The sequence below is a fragment of the Natator depressus genome, chromosome 1 (assembly GCF_965152275.1).
Source record: "Natator depressus isolate rNatDep1 chromosome 1, rNatDep2.hap1, whole genome shotgun sequence".
NCBI classification, from domain to species: domain Eukaryota; kingdom Metazoa; phylum Chordata; order Testudines; family Cheloniidae; genus Natator; species Natator depressus.
Window position 1 is genome coordinate 226,238,071 of NC_134234.1, and position 17,629 is coordinate 226,255,699.

Consider the following 17,629-nt stretch of genomic DNA (forward strand, 5'->3'; position numbering starts at 1 on the left):
ACATGATTAAAATCAATTATTTAAATCACTTTAATAACTGTTTGCCGATTTTAATCACCGAATAACAAAGGAAACCAGACATTACTGGATTCATTCTCTTCTTTTCTATCTCAAATACTGGTTTGGGATAGTCCCTACAAATAAAAGATTTAAATAAAAAAAAAATTTAAAACATTCACACCCATTGATTAGGAACTCACATCTTTGTTTTCAAGGACTTCTTGCTTGGCTTCAGGTTCAACTTCAACTAGTTCAGGTTCATCTCCTAGAGCACCAAAGTCAGACCCACTCACTGGAAGAGGCTCCAGACTCTTAATAAAATATATACACAAAATAATTGGTATTTGCTATCTAATAAATTAAACATTTTGTACCACATTAGAGTTTCTCTCTTGTGAGGAAAATTCTCGCCATTCCGCCCCTCATATTATAATGAACGGCAATACCATAAATAGAAGAGAGAAAATACTGGACATCACATGTATGTATTTGTACAGTATATATTTGCTGAACGTTTTATTATATATTGAATAATTTCCATGTTGAGAGTGTTTTCTTTAGTAAGATATGATATACAGTAAGTTATGTCTGCCTAGAAAGTACAGTATGTTTCTTTAAATCGCTACACAGTTTTGCAGAAGAACAAGTTCCTTTCCTTTGTAAAATTTCAAACATTTAACTTTTCTGATATTATTCACCAGCCCTTCAAAAATACTTGTATGATTCAATTTTTAAGCATCTATGCATCTAAGCATCTATCAAGCATCTATGCTTGTCAGTCGTCTTATTTTTAAGGCATACTTTCACTATGTGAAGTGATACGCAAAATTAAAGATATCATAACATTTGGTTTAGGTACCAAATGTCCAGCGAAAAACAGGTTTTTCAGCATGTTACTTTGTTGTGTGGCTTAAATCTTTTTAGATTTGCAAACACAAGGTTTTCTTCCTATCACCAGCCCTCTGAACATCATTCTAAGAACATGACTCATCAATGTTGGAGTCTGCTTTTGAGGTGAGAAGGTAAGTCAGTTCAGTTTTCCAACTAAAAATGGGTTTGTTTGCTATAGCTTACAGCATTATGAAATAAGAACAATAAAAACTTCACAAAGTCATGGAATACCCTCTTACACTACTGCTTATATCAGACTTCAGCAACAATCTCTATGGCAAGGTCACCAGCAGAGTATACGCTGAATCGCTTCAGGGAGAAGCTATTCTTTTGCAACACAGGAAATGCCATACTGCACCAGACCCAAGGTCCAACTAGTTCAGCATCCTGTCTCCAACAACAACAACCAGTAACAGCTGAGTCAGAGGAAGGTTTCAGAACATTACAGTAGGGAGATGTGGGATAATCTGCCCCCACATTAGGTCTTCTTCTGATCTCTACCAGAAATTTGCTTCAACCCTTAAGAATGAGGCTTAATACCCCCTTCAAAATTTTTATAATTAATTATGACAACTCTGGATATCCTTGATATGCATATAAATGTCCAATCATTTTTTAGAATCTTACTAAGTTCTTGGTCTCAGTAACTTCCTGTAACAATTCCACTGTCTAATTACATATTGTGTGAAAAAACATATGCCTTTATCAATTTAAAATTTACCATCTTTTCATTTCACTGAATATTACCTTGGAGTTCTGGAACCAGAACGAAAAATACAAGATAAGGCAACATATGCTGAAATTATAGTATTCTATGACTCATCCAATATATAAGCCAACGGCTCTGTTTTTGTGCATATAAGGGAACTTGAATGTAGGTGTCATACTTTAACTCCAAGGTTCTTGACTTAGAATCATAGAACTGAAGAGGTCATCACACTCATGGCAGGACTAAGTATTATCTAGACCATCCCTGACAGGTGTTTGTCTAACTTGCTCTTAAAAATCTCCAATGATGGAGATTCCACAACCTCCTTAGGCAATTTATTCCAGTGCTTAACCACCCTGACAGTTAGGAAGTTTTTCCTAATATCAAACCTAAACCTCCCTTGCTGCAATTTAAGCAGATTGCTTCTTGTCCTATCCTCAGAGGTTAAGAACCATTTTGCTCCCTCCTCCTTGTAACAACCTTTTATGTACTTGAAAACTTATGTCCCCTCTCAATCTTCTCTTTTCCAGACTAAAGAAACCCAATTTTTTAAACCTTCCCTCATAGGTCATGTTTTCTAGACCTTTAATTATTTTTGTTGCTCTTCTCTGGACTTTCTACAATTTGTCCACATCTTTCCTGAAATGTGGCACTCAGAACGGGACACAATACTCCAGCTGAGGCCTAATCAGCGCGGAGTAGATTGGAAGAATCATTTCTCGTGTCTTGCTTACAACACTCCTGCTACTACATCCCAGAATAATGTTCACTTTTTTTTTTTTTTTTGCAACAGTGTCACATAGGTGACTCATATTTAGCTTATGGTCCACTATGACCCCCAGATCCCTTTCCGCAGTACTACTTCCTAGGCAGTCATTTCCCATTTTGTAGGTGCGCAACTGATTACTCCACTTAGGAATGAACACTTTGCATTAGCCCTCATTGAATTTCATCCTATTTACTTCAGACCATTTCTCCAGTTTGTCCAGATCATTTTGAATTTTAATCCTACCCTCCAAAGCACTTGCAACCCCTCCCAGCTTGGTATCGTCCGCAAACTTTATAAGTGTACTGTCTATGCCGTTATCTAAAACTTCCAAATGTTATTCAGAAAAGCCAAATATTTTAATGACACTTATTCTGCGGGGAACACCAGTGCAAATATATGAAAGACTGCCATGTGAAAAAAATACACTTTGCTTAAAAGCCGCAGCCCCCATCCCCATTCTTCTATGAGCTGGGTCCTTTAGCTTTTTTATCAAAGGTCACCACTTCCCGGTTTCAGATTAGAGAAAGCCCGGTGGCCCTCTGAAAACAGTACCAGCCATAGCCAACAGGTGTGCGAGAGAGGCCCTTGAGAGAAGGAAGGAAGGAGCTGGACAGCGAGTTAAACCCTTCCCGGGGAAATCAGTGTGGAGAGCAAAGCCAGACCCTGGGCGGGGGCGCCTCTTCACCGTCTCAGTCCCGTCCCCCGCGCCTCCTGGCGCAGCCAAATGTCACCAGTTCGGCAAGAGGGCCGCCCTGCCGCCCACAACTAGTGCCTCGGACCCCCGCCGCCCCACATCCCCGGGGCGAGCGTCCCGTCTCAGACATTTCAGGTTAAAAGCCCCCGCCGGGCGGCTTGCCTCCCCCCGGGGCAGCGACTCCACGGGGCCGCCGCTCGCTGACTGGCGGCGGAGGGGGGGGGACTCCTGCCGCCCCAGGCTCGCAGGGAGTCGCCCCGCACCGGTTGCGAGACGCGGGGCGGGGCAGCCTCCGCAGCCCGCGGGGAAGGGGTCGGCAGGTCCCCGGGGAACAAGCCACCCCCGCTGCTCCCACGTTCAGAGGCCCCCGGCCAGGCCCGGCCCCGCTCCCGAAGGTCGCGGCAGCGGGCGCGGCTCCTCCTCCTCGGCCCCGGGGCCCCGCGCGCCAGCGGGGCCGGCAGGGACCTCACCCGCGCATGCACCGTCCCCATGGCCGCGCCGCCGCCGGGCGGGGAGAGCAGCGATCCCACAGCGAGGGCAGCGCGCGGCGGTCAGCGCCGGGCCCACAGCAAAGACCGCGGCACGGAGGTGGCCATGACACCCCGGCGCCTAGTCCCGCCCCCTCCCCCCCAGCCCTTATTGGCCATCGGAGTTGAAAGGGGCGGGGCAGGCAGCGAAGGTCCCGGATGGGGCGGGAGTTAGGAAGCCCCGCCCCCACGAAGGGAGGGGGGAGGAGGAGGCAGGCGGGAGTGGGGATCAGGATGGTCCAAGTGGAAAGTCGCGGGGTGGGGGGAAGGGCCTCCCTAAAGCCGCAGCTGCGGGGGCTCCTGCGGCAGGAGGCTAAATTACACTTGAAGGTGGTGGCCTGGGCTCTGCAGAATTTAAAACGGCGCAGTTAAAACATGACACACCAGCAAGGCAGGGCAAGGGCTGCAGCGTGTAGAAAAGTTGAAAGAAAAGGAGGACTTGGGGCACGTTAGAGACTAACAAATCTATTTGAGCATAAGCTTTTGTGAGCTACAGCTCACTTCATCAGATGCATACAGTGGAAAATACAGTGGGGAGATTTTATATACACAGAGAACATGAAACAATGGGTGTTACCATACACACTGTAACGAGAGTGACCAGGAAAGGTGAGCCCTCAGGCCCTACGCTACCAGCACTCCCAGATAGCTTCGAGACACCACTGACTTTCTGAGGAAACTACAATCCATCGGTGATCTTCCTGAAAACACCATCTATTTATGACCATGGCCACTATGGATGTAGAAGCCCTCTACACCAACATTCCACACAAAGATGGACTACAAGCTGTCAAGAACACTATCCCCGATAATGTCACGGCAAACCTGGTGGTTGAACTTTGTGAGTTTGTCCTCACCCATAACTATTTCACATTTGGGGACAATGTATCCCTTCAAATCAGTGGCACTGCTATGGGTACCCGCAGGGCCCCACAGTATACAACATTTTTATGGCTGACTTAGAACAACGCTTCCTCAGCTCTCGTTCCCTAATGCCCCTACTCTACTTGCGCTACATTGATGACATCTTCATCATCTGGACCCATGGAAAAGAAGCCCTTGAGGAATTCCACCTTGATTTCAACAATTTCCATCCCACCATCAAACTCAGCCTGGACCAGTCCACATAAGAGATCCAGTTCCTGGACACTACGATGCTAATAAGTGATGGTCACATAAACGCCACCCTATACCGGAAACCTACTGACCGCTGTCCCTACCTAAATGCCTCCAGCTTTCATCCAGACCACACCACCCGATCCATTGTCTACAGCCAAGCTCTATGATACAACCGCATTTGCTCCAACCCCTCAGACAGAGACAAACACCTACAAGATCTCTATCAAGCGTTCTTACAACTACAATACCCACCTGCTGAAGTGAAGACGACCTCCTGAAGGACGACCCATCACTCTCACAGATCTTGGGAGACAGGCCAGTCCTTGCTTACAGACAGCCCCCCAACCTGAAGCAAATTCTCACCAGCAACCACATACCACACAACAGAACCACTAACCCAGGAACCTATCCTTGCAACAAAGCCCATTGCCAACTGTGTCCACATATCTATTCAAGGGACACCATCATAGGGCCTAATCACATCAGCCACACTATCAGAGGCTCGTTCACCTGCACATCTACCAATGTGATATATGCCATCACGTGCCAGCAATGCCCCTCTGCCATGTACATTGGCCAAACTGGACAATCTCTACGTAAAAGAATAAATGGCCACAAATCAGATGTCAAGAATTATAACATTCAAAAACCAGTCGGAGAACACTTCAATCTCTTTGGTCACTCGATTACAGACCTAAAAGTGGCAATTCTTCAACAAAAAAACTTCAAAAACAGACTCCAACGAGAGACTGCTGAATTGGAATTAATTTGCAAACTGGATACAATTAACTTAGGCTTGAATAAAGACTGGGAGCGGATGGGTCATTACACAAAGTAAAACTATTTCCCCTTGTTTATTTCCCCTCCTACTGTTCTTGTCAACTACTGGAAATGGCCCACCTTGATTATCACTACAAAAGGTTTCCCCCTGCGCCCCCCGCTCTCCTGCTGGTAGTAGCTCACCCTTCCTGGTCACTCTTGTTACAGTCTGTATGGTAACACCCATTGTTTCATGTTCTCTGTGTATATAAAATCTCCCCACTATATTTTCCACTGGATGCATCCAATGAAGTGGGGGGGAGGGATAGCTCAGTGGTTTGAGCATTGGCCTGCTAAATCCAGGGTTGTGAGTTCAATCCTTGATGGGGCCATTTAGGGATTTGGGGCAAAAAATTGGGGATTGGTGCTGCTTTGAGCAGGGGGTTGGACTAGATGACTTCCTGAGGTCCCTTCCAATCCTGATATTCTATGATTCTAAGTGAGCTGTAGCTCATGAAAGCTTATGCTCTAATAAATTTGTTAGTCTCTAAGGTGCCACAAATACTCCTTTTCTTTTTACGGATACAGACTAACACGGCTGCTACTCTGAAACCTGTCATCAGAAAAGTTGAGGCAGAGACTAGCGCATTTCACACGAGAGGGGAAGATGACGACTTGTTCACTGCTAGTAACACTGGGCCGCAGGGTGGCATCTGTTTGCGCGTGACAGCTGGGGGAAAGAGTCATCTGGTATTAGCCAACCTTACACCCTTGCAAGACACAAGCAGCATAGTGGAGAGTCATGCCTTGCACTAACCAATTTATTTGAGCATAAGCTTTTGTGAGCTACAGCTCACTTCATCGGATGCATACTGTGGAAAGTGTAGAAGATCTTTTTATATACACACAAAGCATGAAAAAATACCTCCTCCCACCCCACTCTCTTGCTGGTAATAGCTTATCTAAAGTGATCACTCTCCTTACAATCCAGGTTTTCTCACCATTACCAGCAGGAGAGTGGGTTTGGGGGGGGGGGTGAGAAAACCTGGATTTGTGCTGGAAATGGCCCAATTTGATTTTGGCTGGGGTTGAGTTACAAATCAGCTCAGGAAATAATCTCTTGCTACTCTCAGTCACAACAGCTATAGTTGAGCGTTCTTTTTCTTCATTGAATAGAATTTTGTGTTCTGAAAGAAGTCACCCTCTGCCTGAGCATGTGAATGAACTAATGAGCATATCAATTGAAGGAAGGGAAGTACCAGACACATGAGAAGCCACCGAAGATGAGCACATTTCATTCAAGAAGTGCATTAACAGAGTTGTGCAAAATTATAACAAGAAACCAAGAAGGATGTAGATGTAGTGCTTCATAGAAGGCTTGAGTAGCCAACTTTAATTTGTGTGATGATTTTAAAACGAGTTAAATCTAATAAAATAGTCAAGAAACATTTCAGTTTTTACTATGGTGCCATAGAGCCCACCTTCACCCTCATAGTCTCACCCCTCATCAGCCCTGATTTTCCTGCCCCCCCATAAATTTGAACCACCCCACCCACCCGCAATGTCAATTCCTGGGGAAAACAGTGTATTGAAGCCCGTGCCATGAGCCCACTTACTGCCATACTAATTTTCATCCAAACTACTGATGAGGATTTCTCCATGCATGGAGTTACTGAGCTAATTCCACCACGGCCCTTACTTCTGTGAGCAAATATGGAGGTTGCTAAGTGTGCTTTTGTACCATCTGTGCTGAGGCATGAACAATGACCAGCTGTATAGGGGGATTAGTAGGTTTGCTAAAAGAAAATAGAGTTGAACACCCTACCTTCTGCACTACATCCTATAGCAGGAGGCATATTGCAGGAAAGCTGTTGAAACAAGTGATGTGATAACTAATGTAATAAAAGTGGTCAAAGTAATCCATAGAGAAAATAGAGCACAGAAGCAAATTTATCAGCTTCCTTGAGGACTTGAATGCAGAATATGAAGATTTGCATTGCCATTTACAAGTTTGGTAGCTGAGTGCAAGAATGTGCCTTCTACAATTTATTTTTCAAATTAGAAAGGTGAGCTGTGTGTTTCTGGAAAAAAAATAAGTAACCATGTCTAGTTTCAAGAGCAGTGGGAAAACCCAGCCTTTCTCTGTGCCTTTCCACCCATACACATCTCAGTACCCTCAGGCATGGGCTGCTGCAAGGTGGAAATCAGGATGTTTCTACTTTAGTGGACCATGCTGATGCAGACCACAGAAAGCTTAGACTATTCAATGTGTCCCTTCCCAAGAACATCACCCATTTTCCATCACGTAAGGAACTCTCACGTGAGAGTGGGGGTGCTGATTTTCACAGCTTCTCAGAAATATTATATCTCAGCCCTAGATTAGCAGTTTGAGAGTGAGAGATCTAGCATTTAACAATCTGATGGAGGTACCAACTGAGCAGCAATCGCACAATCTTCAGTTTGACCTGTGTGAACTACAGACTATCATTTTCTTTTCAAGAATAAATTGCATGAAAACTTCTGGAAACTTGTCCCTAAGGATCAGTTTCCAAACTTAAAAGACTTTGTCCTGAAGCTTTGTTCAATGTTCAGAAGCACATTTTCAGTAATTAAACGAGAAGTCAAAACAAACTGGAGAGCACCACTTGGCTGCTATCTCTGCCACTGCAAATATGATAGACACTGGGATTCTAGTGCAAGAAAGATCTTTTCCTTAGGGTCTTCACTAAGAGGTGAGCGAGTGTCTTTTTAATACTTCTTAATCCCATTAATGCTTTATGGCTAAATCCTAAAAATATAATTTCAGATCCAAGAATCAGATCATTTCTCTGTATGGGGCTATTTGCAAAACAGAAATATGTTCAACATTATGTATTGCCACGGCATTTAGTAACCCTACCCCACTCCATTGCAGGCCAAGGCCCCATTGTGAATTTTTAATGTATAAGAGGGGTCACACTAAGAGGCTTGCCATGTGAAAGGGGTCACCCATACAAGAAGTTCAAAAACCACTGTGCTAGATGCTGTACAAACATGTAACAAAAAAACTGGGACCTCCCCCAAAGAGTTGACAGGCCACATATAAGGCAACTAAGTGGATATACTGGAGAGGGAAGCACAAGGCTTGGTTCTACACTTAAGAGTTATGGCAGCAGTGTGGTGTCAAAAGCCCCAATGTAGAACACAGCTATGCTATCAGAAGCATGTTTCTGGTGATGTCGTTCGTGGAAGAGAGAGAGCTCTGTGTAAACTCGAAAACTTGTCTCGCACCCACAGAAGTTGGTCTAATAAAAAATGACTACCCACTTTCTCTCTCTTGTTCCTATTCTGGCAAAAAAAAAAAAAAAAATTGATGTATGGCTGCGTCTCTACTAGGAGGCTATGCAGGCATAAGCTCTGTAGTATAGAAATAGCCCAAAGCATGGGTCAACAACACTGGTCCTTACGGAAGGCAGTGTGTTTGGCTCTGGAGGCTGTGGACCAGAGCTCTCTTTTCAGTTCACAACAAAGAACACATTAGCTTAAAGTACTCTTCATCCAGTTTTCCTCTCCCGAGAGAAATAAATACCCTAGAGAATCAATGTTTATATACAATTTCCTTGTGTGTCTTATTGTGAGTGCTCTTGTGTGTATCAAAGTAATCATCTTACCCTTATGCAATTCTCCTGCCAAGACTGTAAGAAAGCATTTCACTCCCTCCGCCACCCTCCTCCCAAAACCCCAATCCATTAATTGATCACTCTGTTAGCTTGGCATATTTAAGTGCTTTCTGAAAGTGAATTCAAAACATGGACTGTCTCAGCCTTGTAAACTGATGGATAAGATGTCCCTCAAATAATAATACATTCAAATGGAAAGGAAAAAAGGTACCCAGTTGTGTTTATGAACCTTCATCATAGTGGTGTCAAAAGTACAGCCCCAATGCTGTACTTGTGGGGCCTGCTTTACATGTTCTGATTCAGAAGCTAAGATATCATTAGAAAAAAGTTTCTAGCCTACATTGATGCAGAGATAATGTGAACAGACTATGAGTGATGCAATGTCATCTGTCCAAGTCTTAAGGCAGCCTGAACCAAGACTCAGATGTGAACACCTTGCCCCCTCTGACAAGGTGCCAGCTCTAAAGTCAAATGAGGATTCTTCAGAGTCAACTTTATCTATTTAAGCATTGATCATTTTAATGGAGGGAATGAGAGAGGAAGCAACAGACACTGGGTTGAGAACTGCAAGTTTCTGCAGGAAAGGAAATGCAGAGGAAAGAACAGAGACTGGGAAGAAGGGCAAAAAATAGGATGGAGAAGGAAGAGCAACAAAGGGTTGGAAGAGCAACGAAGGGTTTGAACAGCACGAGGGCAATTGAAAAATATTAAAACGCAAAGTTAAAAACATCATATGTGGCACTTTAGTTGGTAGTCTCAGCAGAGAAGCCTAAGAGAATGTTTGAAGCAAGGCTAATTAATGCACTAATTTCCGTGAAGACAAATAGATCCTTTAGCTCAGACAGGAAGCATATTGAGAGGCCAGTGGTAGGAAGCTTGCATAGTTGATCCCTTGCTGTATCTGTTACAAAGCTAAAAAATGGAGTCAAGGTTTGTTATTCCAACATTCTTCACTACCAAATTTCACATAAAAATTAAAAACCAATTAGTGATTTATTTTTAAAAGGCTGATGGCGCTTACACAGGTGTAAAAGTGCATGTAGTGATAGGAAAATCAGTCCAATACATGATTAGCAAAGCAGCATTTCAGAGATCTCAACAACAGAGCTATAAGAAATGAAAAAGACAGCAAAGGGACAGCAAGGATTTTAAAAATTATCTGCTCTATCATTTTCTGGACCAAGATCCAGATTATATTAGAAAACCTACAGTATTAACCCTAGTAAAGTGCCTTTTCCTGTAGTATGTATGAAACAAGACTGCTTATTAGCCACTTTGCCTTATCCAGTGATTGCAAAAAATGAAGCAGTCTACAATACTTGATACAATTGTGTAGTTAACCATACTTTCCAAGAATATCAGTAGATTTCCATGCATTTACTTGCTATTTTGAAGATTCTACTATGATTTTGGACAGAAAAATTGTAAAACAAAATTAAATGGAGGCAGGGGATGGGGCGATGGGAAGAGAACTGTGTTACAGGAAATGCAGGCCACAATCCTGCAAAGGAATTATGAATGTGTATTAGTCCCATTGAAGGCAATGGGGCTTCTCATATATGTAAAATTAAGTATTTTTGTAAGTCTGTAGTGTTGTGGACTAGATATCTCATAAAGAGGACATTAAAATAATTTACTAAAACAGTATTTTCTAACATAGCAAGAAAAAAAAAAAAAAACCTCATACACACTCCATAACATCTATTTACCGTTACAAGTGAGACTATATAACCACAGCTTGTGTTTTATTTTTTGAAATAAAAATTAGTGGTTGTACCAATATTTTTCTTTTAACAGGTCACCGTGCTGAATCAAAGATGTACAAGAGTCCAATAACAAAAATCAAGTACAATTTTTTCAAGTGAGATAGCACCAAAGATATAAAAATCTATATAATATAAAAATGCTTTAATACTTTATGTGGGGAAATACATTATAGTTTAACAACATTTTAACAATTTTTTAAAGCATTTTAATGAGAGTTTATTCTTAAGATGTAGCACTTTGAGTTGTGAATTTTCTTTGAAAACCTAAAGAACTGCTTAACATTTAGTCCAAGTTGGGAACGTTAAGGTTTTGACAACTCAAAGACCGGAGATATTCAAAATTTACACTATACTATTATAAAAAATATTTTTTCTTCTCTTGTCCCTCCCATCTCCAGTCAGTTTTATTTACAGGCCGCTCCCAATAAATGCTTGAGAGAGTTCTCTCTTCTCTCTGGAGTACAGCTCGTTTACTTCAAATTTACACTACTGTACTAGAAATAACATTTGGCCCTTAAATGCCAAGTCTTTTTCAAGCAAGCCATAAGAGGTTACTTCCATTTATGTTTTTAAAACCACCATTAGCCCAAAAAATGTTGCTTTTAAAAATAAAACCCAATCATCATTAAAACAGTGGTTTAATAATTATCTTCATGACTATCAGAGTTTTGTCAGATGAGCTCATAAAATACTTAATTTAAGGCTGTCTATACTGAGATTTGAAACCACAATGACACCTTTATAGAGAACAGGTTTTATAGACTGTTACAAATTTCCGCGTGGATAGGACTTGATGTTTTGGGGAAAAGGGGCAGGAATTTTTTTTTTTTTTGAACAGTGGATTTAGACCTGCATGCAGCTCTTTACGGTATAATACATTTGTTTTAAACTTGGCTTATTCATTCTGATCTCAAGAAGGGCACAAATGTTAGGAAATTTCCCTACACTGCTTGAGATAAGTTAGCACAAGAAGTGCTAAACAAACAGAATGGAATCACTGGGATCTCCTTTCTGCTCCTCCAAGGAATAAAAAAGAAATAAGGCCTCCTTTTCCATCTTACAGAAGATGTATATAATCCACAAATCAGAGCACAAGCCTGACACTGTTCAGTGTCAATGTAATCTCACAAAGACGTTTTGCAATGGTTGTATTATGACAACTTCATTGTTGCTCTATTCAGCTCCATTCAATGATACCACTGTCTTTTCAAAAGACCACTGGTCCAGCTATTTTTCTTTTTAAAATCTATTTAAAAACATTAGTTCAAATTAAGCCCTTGCGAAGCATGCACAACTTGCGAAGCATGCACAACAAGTCATTAGAGTTGTGCCCCTTAACACTTATGGCTAAATGCGGCCCAGTTCTTGAGACTTTTTTCCTTCTCAATACTTAAGGAAAAGAGGCACTTTGTAAAACTTGTTGGGAATGGTGAACTTGGATTACAGTATGAATTGTATATTACAGTATGTAATCAAGTTGGTGCCTTTTTTCCAGAAAACAGTACAGTTAAACAAAAGGCAAACACACTGATATTGGAGGCCCTCAAAAAGTTCCTAATGTACATTTCCCTTTATAAAGTACAAGTTGCCTGATTTCATGCAAGTGCTAAAAATTAATCTACCACCACCAAACACAAGTATTTTTTTAAAGTATGTCCTTTAAAATGCAACTTTTCTATAAACGCTTGTTTCAGTCTAGAACAAGCCATTTATAGGGTTTGATTTCATGTAGCTTTTTAATTACAGGTAGCTTGGAGTTAAATCTTTTTCCAGATATTGTGCTATTGTAATTTTGAAATGAAGCTTAACAAGAATTTAACAGATTAACAAGAATGTGACTGTTACATAACAGTGACAACTGTTCTGTATAATCCTTAGCACTGTAAAGGCCCGAAAGGCAATTTGTCATTGAGCTTAAACAAAACAGTCTTCCAATACTTATTGGCAAGATAGAAGAATGAGTTTGCTTCACAAGGTTTAAGCTTCTCTGTCAGACGGATTTCAGAACTTTCAAAATTAATCTTCTGAGGCAGTTTGGAAACTCTTGTCTGAGGAGGAGTCAAAATCCGTTTCCAAGCCAGATTCTTCAGAATTCATGAAGAAAATATGATGAGAATCAGAGTCTGAGAGCCCCTTTATACCAACAGAAATTTGCTTCCCTGCTGAGTCTCTGCAGTATAGAAAATCCCAGAGCCAACCTTCAAGGTCTGCAGCAGAGTGTGGCACTTTAGAATGGCAGTAGGGAGAATGGAACTCTACATTAGGTGGAACAGTCTGACATTTTCTGAGTGAGGCATAGCTCTCTTTACTGTGGAGGGAGTGGGGGGGAAAACAAAAACAAATATCTATTAGCAATATTTTAATGAGGTTTCTATTTCAGTTCAAGGGGTGATGGAATAGGGGTTTTTCCTACATGTAAGGGAAACTTAGATGACACTATAGCATCTCCCAGGGAAAATAAATGTGGAGTCTAAATATATTATTTTTAATGGGGTAATAGAAAATAAGGCATCAAAAGTCTGAACTTCAATGGAGCACATCTTACTGGGGGTGCCCACATAGTTTTGAAGTGTGATACAACAAGTATGGAAGGGTTGTGTGAAGAAAGTAGGATGATCAGATAAGCCTAAGATAGCAAGGCTAAATATATACAACTCCTCTCCAGTGCTACTGAACAAAATCAGGGGTGATCAGTAGGTGACCAAGATCAGTAGGTGACCCATTAGCCAACCGAGGAGAATCTGCAGTGATAAAATGCTGTGAAGTCTTACCTACATCTATTATAAAAAAAAAAGTTAAGTACCAGTAGGAATAAGCATACAGAATAGTTATTTTAAATGGATTTCCTATAAATAATGTACAGTCTCAATTTACACACATTAAAAATGTTGTTTGTGTTTCAGATACAATTCCGATTCCTTACTCAGGCAGTACTTAAAATGTTACAAATTTTAACAAAACAAAAGAGTCTCACCTGTTGGTTCGTTTCCTACATTTTAGAACAGTAGTTCATAATTAGCAAGTTATTCCTCTTCCCTCAGACACAGGAAAGGAGAGCCAACCACCAAAAGATATTTAGCACCATCTTCCTCTAAATTCCATCTCTCTCCTGGAGATTCTTTACTTTGACGATTACTTCCTTAGCTGAAATTTGGATGTGCCAGAAAACACTAACCACTAAGTTAAGATTTGGGGACCTTGTTAAGTTTCCTAACAGCACAAATTCCCATGAAAGTCTGAATTCTGACTCCTACTGAGAATTGAGAGATAGGAACTGTTGTCTTAAGGAGGAAGATGAGAAATAAAAAAGCAGAACTTTATGGAAGAAATACCTCCAATCATTGCGAGAGGCAGAAAATCCACCAATTCAAACAGAAATTGAGAATCCCATAAGAGAAAGTTACCCCAGAGTGCAAGGTGAGGCTCTAAACAGGAACTAGAGCTTTAAGAAATCATCACCAGAACATAAAGTCAGCCAAAGCAAAGGAGGAGCAGGACCAGGATTTTCCTTTTTACTTATTTTAAAGATGGGATGGAAATTATAGTTTCAAGCAACAGAATGGTATCTGATGAATTCACTGTCTCCTCTAAATCCTCTTCTACAATATGCTTAAAAAAAGAATTTGCATGCGTCAGACTAATGATTACTATGAGGCGAAGGTGTGGTGCATCAGAGCGGGGAATCCGGAGGTCTGCTCGGAAAAACTGAAGAGGTACAACCAACAGCCAAGCTATCAATGAGCAAGTATTCTGAGAAAGCCCTGGTTGAGTATGGACCCCCCCAAACCCCAAGCTCTAGAAGCTGTCTGTAGTGGGTTGCTTTACAAGAAGAAGTTACTCACCTTGTGCAGTAATGATGGTTCTTAGAGATGTGTCCCCCTGTGGGTGCTCCACTCTAGGTGTCAGTGCGTCCCTGCGCCGGAGATCAGATATTTCTCGCAGCAGTACTTGGTCAGAGGAAGGGTGCGCACAGGAACTGTCTCATGCAGCCGTTGGCACCCCCTGTAGCGTGCGCACCCCCGACCATCCCCTCCATTCCTTCTCTACTGCAGAGCTTGGCTGCATGAACTCCAAAGTAGAGGGGAGGAGGGTGGGTAGTGGAGCACACACAGGGACACGTATCTCGAACAACCATCGTTACTGCACAAGGTGACTAACTTCTTCTTCGAGTGGTGTCCCTGTGGGTGCTCCACTCTAGGTGCTTATAGAGCAGTACCCCACCAGGGGTGGTAGGGGTTTGGAGTTATGTATTAGTGTGTGATGAGAGCACTGTGAGGCCAATGATAGAGTCTGAGACAAGGCCTTGGGTGATAGCATAATGCTTTGCAAAAGTGTGCTCCGATGTCCAGATTGCAGCTCTACAAATATCTATTAAGGGGACATTGTTCAAGAATGCAATCGATGCCACCATGGCTCGCGTTGAGTGGGATCTGATGCCAATGTGGGGTTCTTTGTGATGCAGGTGGTAGCAAGTTTGAATACAGGAAGAGACCCATTTGGAGAGTCTCTGGGTTGATATTGTAGAACCCTTGGAGTGCTCTGCTGTAGAGACAAATAGTCCTGGTGACTTGCAAAATGGTTTAGTTCTGTCCAAGTAGAAGGCTACAGCCCATCTGACATCTAGCATGTGTAACGTTGCTTCTTGAGAGTCGTTACGTGGCTTGGGATAGAAGGCAGGTAAGTGTATGGTTTGGTTACTGTGAAAATTTGTAGCCTCTCTGCAAGAATTCTGGGTGAGGACGTAACATGATTTTGTCTTTGGTAAATATAGTGTACGGTGGTTCAGCCATCAATGCTCCTATTTTGCTGACACTTCTTGCAGTCGCGATTGCCACTAGGAATGTAACCTTAATTGACATATGTAGGAGCGAGCAGGTTGCTAGAAGTTCGAAGGGTGGTCTTCTGAGACATTTGAACACAAAAGACTGAGATCCCACGGTGGTGCAGGTTGGCGTACTTCTGGGTACATGTTCTGTATACCTGCTAGAAAGCGCCGTGTAATCGGGTGAGCGAATATTGAAGCCCCTTCTATCTGTTCATGGAGGGCTGTGATGGCAGCCAGGTGTACTTTAACAGAACTTATGGCTAACCCCATTTCCTTCAGTTCTAGTAGGTAGTCTAAGATCATAGATAGAGGCGCCATGGTCATGTCCAGCTGTTTTTGCTGACACCAAAGGGAGAATCTTCTCCATTTGTGGCGGTAAGTATTTCTAGTGGTGAGGTGACGGCTCTTTAGTAATACTTGTTTTACTTTCTCCAAACAGTTCAATTCCCCACGTTGGAACCAGAGAGGAGCCATGCTATGGGAAGGAGTTTCGCTGGGTCTGGATGGAGTGTCAGGCCCTTGTTCTGGAACAGGTGGTCCATCCGGAAAGGCAGCGGTTGTGGGGCACAGACTACTAGACGTGAGAGGTACAGAAACCAAGTCTGTCTGGGCCACATGGGGACAATGAGAATGATGTATGCTCTGTCGAGTCGTATCTTGCAGATGACCCGTGGGATCAGTGGTATCGGCGGGAAGGCACACGAGTGACGTTCCACAGGATGAGGAAGACATCCCCTAACGAGCCTGGTGCCAGGCCTGCCCTGGAGCAAAATAGTAGACATTTATGATTTGTCACTGAGGCGAAAAGGTCGGTTACTGGGTGACCCCATTTTTGGAGTATCGTGCCGAGAACACTGTCGTGGATTTCCCACTCGTTCCTGTGAGAAGTGCCTGCTGAGGTTGTCAGCTGTAGTGTTTTGGCACCCTGGTAGGTAGGATGCTGTGATGTTTATATTTTTGTGGATGCAGAAGTTTCATAGATTCATGGTTCCTACGCATAACGAGTGAGACCTGGCTCCTCCTTGGCGATTGATGTAAAACATGCACGCCACGTTGGTGGTGAGGATAGAAGTTGAGGTTTCTCATATGAATGGGAGGAAGTGTCGGCATGCATTGTGTACCGCGCGGCATCCCAGGACATTGATATGTAGTCGGGTTTCCATCGCAGACCACTTGCCTTGTACATTGTGGTGACCCAAGTGGGCGCCCTAACCTATCAGGGAGGCATCTGTTGCAATAGTCACTGATGGGGGGTCTTGTTGAAAGAGAATCCCAGAGCATACATTCCCTGGCTGTGTCCACCATTGTAGGGAGAGGATAACCCTTGGTGGTAGCATCACACGTCTGTTGAGAGAGTGTTTGCTGGGTGCATAGACCATGCTCAACTAGTGCTGTAGACTTTACTATGAAAGTTGTAGCTGCCATATGTCCCAGAATCTGAAGGCATGTCCTCACTGAAGTTTGTGGGCTGATGATCACCGTGGAAATAAGATTGGTCAATGTAGTGAATTTGTGGTTTGTCTATATTGCCTTGGCTTGTATGGAGTCTAGGTTGGCTCCGATAAACTCCAATCACTGGGTTGGTTCCAGGGTGGATTTCTTTTTGTTTATCTGTAGATCTAGCTGGTGAAACAGGTCTATTGTGGTCTTCAGCATGCCTGCCATTTCTTGTCTATTGGTACCCTTGAGAAGGCAATCGTCCAAAGAGGGGTAGATGATGACTCCTTTGCATCGTAAATGTGCTGCTACTACCACGAGTGTTTTTGAGAATACGCGGGGAGTGGTGGACAGTCCAAAGGAACGACCCTGTATTGGTAGTGGTTAGGTCCTACTGTGAACCTCAGGAACCATCTGTGGGCAGGATGTATTGTAATATGTAAGTATGCATCTTGGAGGTTAAGGGCTGCAAAA

At 42.7% G+C, this 17,629-nt stretch overlaps 2 protein-coding genes across 4 annotated transcripts in view; both read right to left on the bottom strand.

Moving 5' to 3' along the window:
* The window catches only part of SAMM50 (SAMM50 sorting and assembly machinery component), a 35,459-nt gene extending 31,776 nt beyond the window's left edge, over positions 1 to 3,683 (bottom strand). The window contains exons 1-2 of the mRNA XM_074936709.1: positions 3,534 to 3,683; positions 201 to 311 (exon numbers count right to left, since the gene is read on the bottom strand). Coding sequence (XP_074792810.1) covers positions 201 to 311; positions 3,534 to 3,554 — 132 coding nt within the window. The 5' untranslated portion in view covers positions 3,555 to 3,683. The remainder of the gene's footprint in view (positions 1 to 200; positions 312 to 3,533) is intronic.
* Positions 3,684 to 10,138: 6,455 nt separating this feature from the next.
* The window catches only part of LOC141975958 (patatin-like phospholipase domain-containing protein 2), a 42,017-nt gene continuing 34,526 nt past the window's right edge, over positions 10,139 to 17,629 (bottom strand). The window contains exon 8 of one of the 3 annotated variants that reach the window (XM_074936690.1): positions 10,139 to 13,201. In XM_074936690.1, the coding sequence (XP_074792791.1) occupies positions 12,910 to 13,201 (292 nt within the window). In that variant the 3' untranslated portion in view covers positions 10,139 to 12,909. The other 2 variants (XM_074936683.1, XM_074936698.1) reach the window with 2 other exon arrangements.